Below are 12,137 nucleotides of genomic sequence, written 5' to 3' on the forward strand. Positions count from 1 at the left end.
TGCGCTCTCTTCTTGGCAAGGACAGAGAGTCTGTATTGCCTTCAGAGCAGACGGCAGGCCAGTTTGTCAGAGGGTGTACCTGTTGCCCCCCACTTCCTCTCAGCCACCCTACACTTGCATTTAAGGGTGACGAGGTTGGAGTCGCACCAAGAGTTGCACTTGGATTTGGGGTTCGGGCGGATCCTCATGACGGGGGCAAGTACATCAAGAGTATCAGAGATTGAGCAGAGAAGGTTGGAGAGGACTGTGTCAGGGTTTGAGTCAGCCAAAGGTGCAGAAGGAAGAGGAAAAAGTGTTGGTGAAACCTCAACTGACACACGCTTCATGAGTCGGATGACCGAAAAGGTGGGTTACAGAGCTGGAGTAGGCTTGGCCTGAGGGGTAGAGAGAGATGAGAGAAAGTGATAACTCCAGGAGAGCGGAGTGGTGAGTGGGTTAGAGAGGGGGAGGTCTGAGGAGATCTGAACATCCAATATGTGCCCTGCAGAGTGAGTCGGAGGAGGAGGAGGAGGAGGAGGAGGAGAGAGAGAGAGAGAGAGAGAGAGAGAGAGAGAAAAAAAAAAAGAGAAAAAAATAAAAAAAACGACACGAGAGAACACACCAGGCATTTAAAGGAAGAGTAGTCCTGCATAGAAATGATGGAGGCAGAGATCCACTGACTCAGAGGAAGGAGAGAGAGAGAGGAGTGGTGAGTGGGTTAGAGAGGGGGAGATCTGAACATCCAATATGTGCCCTGCAGAGTGAGTCGGGCCAGAGGGGCGACTAGAGAGCGAGTGTGTCACAGAGGTTGCAAAAGAGTCCAGAAGAAGGACCTGAAGCATCCAGGTGGATGTTGAGGTCTCCGAGAAGGAGGAGTTGAGAGGTTAAGGAGAGAGAGAAGGCAAGGTCCACTGACTCAGAGGAAGGAGAGAGAGAGAGAGAGAGAGAGAACGAGCACCAGGCATTTAAAGGAAGAGTAGTCCTGCAAAGAAATGATGGAGGCAGAGATCCACTCTGCCATATCATATACACCCCCATGGGGATGGTTGGATATGGATGCGGAGAGGATGTTGTAGCCATCAGGGAGGAGACTGTCAAAACTCGTGACAGATCTGGCCGTGAACCATGTCTCGGTCAGACTGAGAACATTCAAGTCCAGTTCTTCAAGGACACCGCAGATGTCAGAGGAGTGTTTGACAGCAGAGCAAGAGTTGAGAGTGACAGTGTGGAGCAGGATCTTTGAAGGACTTCCGTGGTGGGGTACTCCCTGAGGAAGTGTAGAAAGAGCCCCAGAAGGGCAGAGAAGGAAGGTGGAGAGGGCAAGGTAGCCGAGGAAGAGGATGCCAGAGGGGTGGTGGAAGAGGGAGGCAACGGGGCGACCAGAGAAGCAGTAGAGGATGCTGAAGAGATGGCAGAGGATGGAGGAGGCGGAGGAGGCAGAGAAGGGAGGGAAGGGACAGCAGGAGAAGAAAGGAAGTTGATAAGTCGCAGGAAGCGTCTGTCAAAAAGGAGGAGGTTGGCCTGGGGGCTTTGGACCAAGAAAGTGCCATTTAGATAAACATGTATGATGGTCTTGGAGGAGTGGAAGGGGCAGTGTGATCGTTAGGAGTGCAGAGAATCAGTTTGGACCAAGGTGCTATTGAAGAGTAGGAGTCTCTGTGTCATATAGGAGAGAGTTGAGAAAGAAGATAAAAGTAGTAGAGTGGAGAGTGCAGAAATGCAGCAGGAGGAGCCAAAAATACAGAAATGCAGCCAAGAGAGTTGGGTAGATTGGAGAAAGCGAACAAAAAGAAAACAGGGGACACCTTAAGAGGGAGGAGGAGAATAAGGTGAAATGGTGGAGCAGAGATCAAAGTAAGATTGGTGGAAGAAAAGCAGGAAGTGGTGATGACCGGGTAGGGAAGAAAAGAGAGAATGGGTTGTGGGTGGAATCTTGAACAGGTGCGAAGGAGAGAACTGACAGTGGCAGTAGGAATAGAGGAAAGAATACGTGAAAGTAACAGCGAAGACGAAAGGATAGAAGAAGGCGGAGCTGGGATTGGAGCCGAAAGCAGTAAAGCTGTAGGTGGTCAGAGGAATGGAGTGGGAGGAGGAGAGCCAGTAAAAAGTCATCGAGAAAGACCAGGAAGGAAGCAGTGGTGACGAGAGGTGAGCTGAAGATCTGTGAGGGAATGAGGCGTAGCATAAGAGAGAGAACAGAAAAGACTTGAGAGATAGAGCGGTAGAACGATAAAAATAAGGCAGAAAAGCAATGGAGGTCAAAAGCGGAGAGGAAAGTTCCCAGCACCATCCAGTGGGGGGAAAAACCTTGCAGTCAGCAGAAAACCTAGAAAGAGAACCTGAGCCAGACATGGTCCAAACCAAGGAAACAAGAGACCATCCCCAATTTCAGCCTTCAACATTTGCATATTAGTCTGACACCCAAAGTCTGTCAAGATGGCCTAAACCGCCAGGGGGTGGTACATTTCTGTACCAAACCAGGAGCAGCGACGTGACATTCTAACCAGAGCAGAATAACACAACAAGGATTCTGCAAGGCTGGCATAAAAGTAGCGCAGGCGCACGTAAACCCACATAGTGTGAGTGACTGTTTACCGGCAGGAGGGCAGATTTACCGGGAAAGGAAGTGAGGGGTGGGCTAAGGACCCCGGTCCCAAATGTGTCTTGTTTACTTTGTATATGTCTACATGAATTCCCATACCGTGACCTCAGTTAAATTTAATCCCTTATTGTATTTTTCTTATTTTAATATCTTTGAGTTATCTGTTCATTGCCAGCGCAAGGCATATGACACCAAGGTTCTTTCACTCATTGTACCTGCTTGAATGAGGTACCCATCTAAGGAGGGGCTCTGTGCCCATCTCGCTTGCATTTGGTTGTAGGTGATTTTAAGTCATTATGCGGTCCACCTCCAGGGTGTATTGGCTAAGGTTTCTCATGCCTATGATAGTGGTGTGCAAAGAATGATATGAAGCAGGTTAACATGGAAACGAAAGGTGGGGGAGGGGACAAATAGTGCATGCATGGCTGTCTATGGAGCTATATAAAGGGCTTTAGGAGCTGCAGATGCGGATGCTTGATAATTACACATTCCCTTGCAATCCAACATTTACCAGTAATGACAAAAGCAGTCATGATGCAATAGCTGATTGGGCGATACCCTGCTACAATATTAGTCAAAGTCAGCAGTTAAGCAATAGTGATCAGTCAAGCCCCCAAACTGTCCCTCTCCCTCTGCCTTATAGGCCATTGTGCACATGTACATGAGGGTTCGAAATTGAGGGGAGCTGGGAGCTATTTAGCTCCTGCTTGTGGTCTAAAAGAGCTTTGTTCGCTGGATACCAACATCTACCAGGAGCTACTTTTGGCTCCCAAGGCCAACTGATGGCAAACAAACACACCTATGTAAAAATGTTACTCTGTGCTTTTAGGGCAATCTATGCATACACATTAAGACACATCTATACGACATTTAAAAGCATAAGGGGTCATAAATAATTAACAGAGTGGTATGTTTAGAAGTTAGATTTGCGGATCGCTATATACTAGCACCCCGTTCCCCAGTGGTAGCTCCTGGTCCCTGGTTAATGCTGGATACCCAGAAGCTGCTTCTAGCTCCTGCTTATCCAATCTTAATTTCGATCCCTGAATAGCGATATGCAGCCCAGTGATTAAACTCTGCGAGATCCAACACTGTACAACACCCTTGCATTTAAAGTGACCGCTACCAAACTACTTCAGCATGTGTCTAAGTCCTGCAAGGGCGCCTGGGGTTGGTGAATCTGCTGGTCACGGGGACTGGATAATGCCTCCTGATGTGCAGTGGTGGCCTAGGGAAGGAACATGGGGAATCCCCCTGACCACCCCACCTTGTCCCAACTCTAAGACCGAGGACTGTCACAGACAGTGCTCCTGCCATCGCCCCACCCCTTCATGGAGTCCTCGGGTGCGCTGCAAGAGTCGCTACATTAATGTCCCTTTAGGTCATGGACCCATTTGTGGCAACGTAAGGGAAGGAAAGAATTTGAAAGACTGAACTGACACTGATGTCCCCCGCGGCAGAGAGGTTTCAGAGGCAGATCTGGTGTCGCCGCTATCCCTCTGCCAGAGTGTGCAAAGGCAAGCCACTTGGCGGCGTCTTGAATGTGCTCAGGAAATTCAAGTTGGCAACCAATGAACTGCAGCGCATTTGGGTGGGGGTTCATTTCAGTCAGGTGAACTCATTACCACAAGATTGCTTCTCCAATACAATCGCAGCCATTACAAGCGTGCCTGGATGTCACCACTGCCGCGTCACAGCCCAATGGGAGGGGCTAAGCCCCCATAGGTGACATGAGCCGTTTTATTATTACAATACAAGTGATACTTGAGAGAAGGAAAATGAATAAGTGAAGTGTAATTAAGGGAGAAGTGCTTTAGAGGCCAGGAGAGGCAAACCCAATGTCTTGTTAGAGTGAGCCTGGAAGGGTTGGCATGCAGAGGCGTTGCTTGGGGGGGGGGCTGAAGGGGCCGTAGACCCGGGTCTTTTGGTTATAGCCCGGATAGAAGCTCAGGGGTTACAACCAAAAAGGCTAGCTAGCCCCCAGTCTCGACAGTCCCAAAATGTGCATAGCCCGGTTTGTTTCCAGACCTAGCAACACCCCTCGGTGGCAGTACAAGAATCTGGTAATGTGTTGAGAAGGAAGGTACAGAGGCAGAGAGAGATTGGGCGGAGAGGACAGGAGTCGCAGAATATGTTCCCTTAGGCTCTAGATTTGGATTTACAAGCTCGGACTGAACACAGCCTGTTGCTGTTGAAGTTTTGTTGCATTTATTTTGTTTTTCCAACCCCATTGGCTGTAAAGCCTTTCTTTAAGTATACATATTTGCCTTTGCCTTGTGTTAATCCTCCTTAGCTTTGTGACAAGCAGCTGCCCGTTTTCATACATCTCAACAGCTGCGCATTAGGGATGCTAATCCTATGTTGAGCTCAGATAATCAGTCAGTCATGAGGCTGCTGTTCCTCCGGACCCATCCACTATCTTAGTTTCTGAGACCTTCCTCTCCAGGTCTGCAGCTAGCAGTTTGAAAACAAAGTCCTTAACACCATCTGCTCCATCGAGACAAGAAAATTGTCCTAGACATTATCCTGACACATAACCCTCAAACTCTCATCACAAACTAATGCTATTAAGCATAAATCGGCATCTTCTGGTCAGCAACACCGTGCCCTGGCAACACATGTTCCATACATGATGTCTCATTCCGCACCTGCGTGCAGATTCTGTTGACCCCACTCCCATGCCCACTCTTAAGAGCATGGCAAGTGTTTAAAAGATGGGCCGGCAGTTCTCAGGGGCCTGCTCACTGCCCCCTACCCAAGGCAATGGCGAGCCAAGCTCAAAGCAAGTCCCCAGAGGAATGGACCAATGAGCACCCCAGTGACACACTCATATTGAGGGTAGAAAACTGACCCACTGGCCATCGAACTGACCTGTGCCCACCTGTCCTTCCATCACCCCAAACCCATATCATGCCACTAGGACTCCAGTACCACCAAATTCCACCTGCTCCAGCGATTTACGGCAGCCTTACCTGGTGTCCCTGTACCTTAGGTTGGCAGAATAGTAACTGCATACCCACTGAAGGGGTGGGGATATTCTGAGCAGTATTGCTGAGCTCAGTGAGCGCACTTCCGGATAATGGGGTATAAAAGGGGAGCTTTTGAATTTATTCTTGGTCCTTTAGTGTCATTTGCTGAGCCGCAGCAAGGTATTTGGCTCACTGAACTAAACAATTGCACTACAGGGATGTGCGTTTTACCTCATGGTCACAGGTTCAAATACAGGCAGGTTCTCCCATCCTTGCATGTTTCCAGGGTGATATAAATGAGTACCATTGATTTAACAACAATAACCATCTGTTATCTGCGTGTAGTGTCCGGATACCACCTCTGGGGGTGAACGCGTGTTCTCCAAAATAGACCTGCCTAAGACGCCACACTATCCCTGTCCGTGGCCTGCCTAAGCCATCACAATATCCGTGGCCTGCCTAAGCTGCCACACTATCCCTGTGTGTGGCCTGCCGAACCCGCCACACTATCCCTGTGTGTGGCCTGCCGAACCCGCCACACTATCCCTATCCCTGTTCCTGGCCTGCCTAAGCTGCCACACTATCCCTGTCCGTGGCCTGCCTAAGCTGCCACACTATCCCTGTCCGTGGCCTGCCTAAGCCGACAAACTATCACTATCCCTGTCCGTGGCCTGCCTATGCCGCCACACTATCCCTATCCCTGTTCCTGGCCTGCCTAAGCTCCCACACTATCCCTGTGCCTGTTTGTGGCCTGCCTAAGCCGCCACACTACCCTTGCATCTTGAATAAAAAACCTTCACTTCACACATGGACCCGTGCGCATCCACCCCTCCTCTCTGCCATGCACATGATTGTACGCGCTGCCTAGCAATATCTTTTCTGTGACTGGGTTGAGGAATATTTCCCAGCCTGCAAGGTCATTCTGATTCTCCCTGCCAGGTTCCTCTGGTGGTATGTTGGCCTCCACCAGTATCTTGAATAGGAGTTCTGAGGACCCCTGGATCTTCTGTTAGTGTTCAGGCCCAGGAACACAAACCTCTGAACTCCCCAGCTGCTTCCCACCTTAAGCCACACTGACTTGGCCGGCCCCCTTTCAGGCCGCTTCCGACTGATTGGCCCTCTTCACTTGGCCCTTGAGGATAAGTCTTTGCTGTTTCTCTCTCCTCCACCTCCACGGCCCTTGTGCTCCCAACTGGTCTTTCCCTCCTCCCCCGCCTTCCTGGTCCTCTTCTCTCCTGCCTGCACTTCCTCAAGCTTTCCCCCAGATGCATTCCTTGCCCTGTCCTCCTTCCTCTGCTCTCCTCTTCACTCCTTTGGCACAACGTCCACCAATTTCCTGAACTCTTATCTCCCATGCCCCCTGGCAAAATCTTCCTGCCTTTATATCCGGTTTTGGGGTGTTTTGGCTTCTAATTGTAGTGGAGACACCTTTGTACTATTGTGTAATGGCCGAGCGTTTGGGTGAGGGCTGCTTCTCCTGCACCCTCTCCCGGTGTAATCGATGGATTCCTTGTTGGTCCGCAGACCAAGGACTTGAATAGATAGGCCACAACCGGGAGTTTGGCAGCCTGGGCACAGCTGCTGCCTGACTGCACCATGCAACCTCCTGAGTGTGGATGTTTCTTTCCTTCATATTTGGCTACATGTATGTGTCATGTTTCTTCTCCAGCATCGGATCTGTCATGGATTCACATTCTGTGAATCCATGAAAGATACCAACATTGGAGAAATAGAGTTACAGGTAAGAAACTACTCCATTCTCCCCAGGTGGTCTGACGTGCGGCTGTTTAGGAATGTGTGCACGACAGTGGGGCATCTTGCGAATTGCACACGCACCATGTCACCGTGAAAAACAACTTGGTTGTGAGCAGGAATGGGGGGAAAAGCCTGGGGCTATCCTTTGTAAAGTAACCTCTGCGCTTGGCATCATGGAGCTGGTGGTTGCCCCCACACCTCATCCCCACCCTCCCTCTCGCCCCAAGGGGTTCCTCTCATCCCATTTCCTGGCTTCATCAAAATTACTTTCGCACAGACACAACTTTTGAAAATAGTGGAAGACCATTTTTTCCTAATAACATATCTGCAGTGGCTAAGCCAGCACACAAAGGGGTTAAAGGAATTCATGATGTCTGACTGTAAAGGTCCCATGAGCAGTTGTGAATCACGAGTGATTATATCTTAAATCCCTTAAACGGAGGGTGATTGGCCCACAGTGTATCTAGTTGAAGCCCAAAATAGCTGCCGAGAGATATTGAAGCATCTGGAGGAGTCTCAATACTATATCAGCTGTAGACGGAACCCAGTCTTTTGGGGCGCCATCAAAGTGTCTGCTTGTTTGTGGAGACTTGTGCCCACATCCTCCAAGACTGCATGGGGCACGGAGCAACACAGGTTCGATCCCCGGGTCCGCGCTTAGAAACCTCTGGGTATTAAGCGCGTTATAAATAACCTATCATATCATAACCCTTCCTCCCAGGCTCCTAGGGAGCTGACCCTGGAGGGGGATCTGATGTCCATCACCAAAGGGAATCCTTCTGGGTTCACATAATGTAACAATCCTGAAAGCTGCCATCCTTGTACCCTGAATAGGCGTGGGACTTCCCCACCAGTGCTTCCTAAAAAGGCTGTTCCTAGGCAGCTCTGCAGGGGTTCATTTCCTGTTCTTTTCAAAGAGCAGATCTCGCGAGACTTAATGGAAAGAAGCCTGTGTGTTTCCTGGTATCTCTTAAGCACTTACTAGCAGCAAAACTCCCTGGAGCACTTACTGGCAACAGAACTTTTTTTGTAAATTTCATCTTTGTTTTGAAATGAGTCCTTGCACAGTATCTGCAGCGATCTGGAATGGGGGGAAAGTGTGTGTATGCTGTGCATTAATCTAATATGATACATGTGCTAACATGTGTCTTGCGGCCAAAGCGCCTAACCTCTCCAGCCTGTTACCGGATCTGTGCATGTGAGGATCAGGAAACAGGCTAATAGCGTCCAGGTGTAGGAATGGATTATATCATAATGTACTCCTATGTAATGTTTAGCCTGCTCCAAACTGTGAATACAAGGGATGGCGTGCTGTTCGTGCAAGTTCTTTTTTTCTTTGTGCCTAACCTTGCACACCCTTCCTATTCTCTCCCCCAAACTTTTTATGACACACTATGAACATGTGACCAACGTTAGGGGGCTATATCTTAATTCTCCTGAAAATACCAAAAAATAAGACTGTGCCAATGATGTATAACTACACAAAGATTTAAAGAAATGTCTTGGAGGAAGCAGCTCAGAAATAGGAAAGTTTGTGCTCTGAGAAATGCTGCACACCTGGCCGATATCACATCTCACCCCTCCCCTCCACCAAGTGTGTAAAGGGAAGTTTAGCTCGGAGAAATGTCATGCACAGAACGTTTCTGTGTCGCTCCAATTCATTCCCATCCCTTGCAATTAAATCAGATGGCGGAGCCTTCCCAACCGAAATATCTCTCCACTGCTCATTAGTCTGCAGATAGTAGCTTTGTGGCTATTCAGGCTTTTCAGCGGCCCTCCATTTACTCAGCAGCCGCCGACAAAGGCCCTTGATTGCAATTATGTCGCTTTGATAAAAGCCACTCGGCCCTAATGCTCCCCGCTCTTGTGCTTGCAGGCATCCGTATGCTGGACGGCGATGTAACAGATGTCGTGGAGGCGAAGTCGCTGGGCGTGCGACCCGACTACATCGACATCTACAGCGCGAGCTGGGGGCCGGATGACGATGGCAAGACCGTGGATGGGCCCGGCCCGCTGGTCAAGCATGCCTTCGAGCAGGGCATTAAGAAGGTGAGCCGAAGCCAAGAGAAACATGTCTGCTGCGCCGGAAGGGCTGACCTGTGTTCTAGGCACACCTCCCACATGGTCTTTAAGTAACACTTTCTCTCCATGGGGGACATTCACATATGAACTAGACGCAGCCCAAGATCCACACTCCTCACAAACCATCGGGTTGCAATGGCAGGGCCGGTTTTAGGTGCGAGCGACCTGGGCTGTCGCCCAGGTCACCACATTACCCCATCCCCCTTCTTTGAAAGGCTCCACCCAGCTGGCATGGTGGGGAAAGTGGCCCCATTGAAAGGAAATGTGCCCCACCAGCACGAGAGTGGGGCGCATTTCCTATCAATAGGGCGCAGATGCTAAACCGGAACGTGGCAGCTACCCCATGTTGCTTTAGCCTCGGTGCCCTATCGAAGTGATTGAGTCCCTGCTTCGGCTCGGGAGCGTTGCGTTCAGCACTTAAATAGAGCGCCCACTGCTAGGCACCCCCACCTGGCTTGAAAACCAGTGTTCTCAGCAAAATACAAACCTTCGTAAATGTTTGTAAGCGCATATGCCTAACTGGGACAGTTCTAAGTAGACCAATTCTTCGCTGTTATTTACAGTTTGATATCGAGGAATTTAGCAACTAGAGTCATCTGGAGGGGACTCAGAAATTGTTTCCACACATTGGTATTGTATGCGAACAGTTAATACACCTTCAGATTGTATGTGAACAGTTTCTACACCTTGGTATTGTATGTGAACAGTTTCTACACCTTGGTATTGTATGTAAACAGTTTCTACACATTGGTATTGTATGTAAACAGTTTATACACATTGGTATTGTATGTGAATAGTTTCTACGCGTTGGTATTGTATGTAAACAGTTTCTTTCTACGCATTGGTATTGTATGTGAACAGTTTCTACACGTTGGTATTGTATGTGAACAGTTTCCACACATTGGTATTGTATGTGAACAGTTTCTACACATTGGTATTGTATGTGAATAGTTTCTACGCGTTGGTATTGTATGTAAACAGTTTCTTTCTATGCATTGGTATTGTATGTAAACAGTTTCTACACGTTGGTATTGTATGTGAACAGTTTCCACACATTGGTATTGTATGTGAACAGTTTCTACACATTGGTATTGTATGTGAATAGTTTCTACGCGTTGGTATTGTATGTAAACAGTTTCTTTCTACGCATTGGTAGTGTATGTAAACAGTTTCTACACGTTGGTATTGTATGTGAACAGTTTCCACACATTGGTATTGTATGTGAACAGTTTCTACACATTGGTATTGTATGTGAATAGTTTCTACGCATTGGTATTGTATGTAAACAGTTTCTTTCTATGCATTGGTATTGTATGTAAACAGTTTCTACACATTGATATTGTATGTGAATAGTTTCTACATGTTGGTATTGTATGTGAACAGTTTCTACACATTGGTATTGTATGTGAATAGCTTCTACGCGTTGGTATTGTATGTAAACAGTTTCTACAAATTGGTATTGTATGTGAATAGCTTCTACGCGTTGGTATTGTATGTAAACAGTTTCTTTCTACGCATTGGTATTGTATGTGAACAGTTTCTACACGTTGGTATTGTATGTGAACAGTTTCCACACATTGGTATTGTATGTGAACAGTTTCTACAAATTGGTATTGTATGTGAATAGCTTCTACGCGTTGGTATTGTATGTAAACAGTTTCTTTCTACGCATTGGTATTGTATGTGAACAGTTTCTACACGTTGGTATTGTATGTGAACAGTTTCCACACATTGGTATTGTATGTGAACAGTTTCTACACATTGGTATTGTATGTGAATAGTTTCTACGCGTTGGTATTGTATGTAAACAGTTTCTTTCTACGCATTGGTAGTGTATGTAAACAGTTTCTACACGTTGGTATTGTATGTGAACAGTTTCCACACATTGGTATTGTATGTGAACAGTTTCTACACATTGGTATTGTATGTGAATAGTTTCTACGCATTGGTATTGTATGTAAACAGTTTCTTTCTATGCATTGGTATTGTATGTAAACAGTTTCTACACATTGATATTGTATGTGAATAGTTTCTACACGTTGGTATTGTATGTGAACAGTTTCTAGGTTGGCCATAAACTACAAGGGGCTCATTTTCGTTGAGCCGTGTCAATTAAATGGGTGAAAGTCCTGACCTGGACTTTTACGCTTTCAGTCAACGGTGCGGCTCATTTTCAACTATTTGCATGGTGGAGAGCAGCGGCGAATCGCAAGTTACGCTTCTGCCGTGCCCTTCCTCTCTGCCATGCCCATATTCCAGCATTTGTGCCGGCATCCATTTTCATGCTGACGCAAATGCTCGGGAATCCTATGGAATCCGCCTGCTTTCTGCTGGTATAATCCATTGCAAACGCTGCCTGCAAATGCGTACATGGTAGGCAGCGTTTACGCGTTTCGAATGGCTGAGTGCAAAATGGTGGCACAAACGTGAGTACGTCACCTGTTGACACTCCACTTTTGCACTCTACCGTGCAAAAGTGAAAAATGACATGATGGGTTCCTGCATACACAAAAGTCGAAAGGGGACTCGAAAATAACCTCCAAGGTGTTTCCTTTTTTTGTACTTGCACGCAGTTCTAGCAGTTCAGAGAACTAAGGTACTAAGAAATAGTGATTTTCCCACGACCCCTCCCCATATGGTCATGCGTGGAAGAAGTATCCAAAGGACATCGTATATATTTTTGTTTACTTCCTCGGCAGATACCTCAACACCTAGGCCACATTACCCTCTTATTTTCTGTTAATTATCAT

The 12,137-nt window shown here is 47.6% G+C and overlaps 1 protein-coding gene across 1 annotated transcript in view; it reads left to right on the forward strand.

Annotated features, from left to right (window-relative positions):
- The window catches only part of PCSK6 (proprotein convertase subtilisin/kexin type 6), a 1,232,090-nt gene that overhangs the window by 762,300 nt on the left and 457,653 nt on the right, over positions 1–12,137 (forward strand). Inside the window, exon 7 of the mRNA XM_069625020.1 lies at positions 9,182–9,354. Within this exon, the coding sequence (XP_069481121.1) occupies positions 9,182–9,354 (173 nt within the window). The remainder of the gene's footprint in view (positions 1–9,181; positions 9,355–12,137) is intronic.

The sequence above is a fragment of the Ambystoma mexicanum genome, chromosome 11 (assembly GCF_040938575.1).
Source record: "Ambystoma mexicanum isolate Mex_15411 chromosome 11, UKY_AmexF1_1, whole genome shotgun sequence".
Taxonomy (NCBI): Eukaryota; Metazoa; Chordata; class Amphibia; order Caudata; family Ambystomatidae; genus Ambystoma; species Ambystoma mexicanum.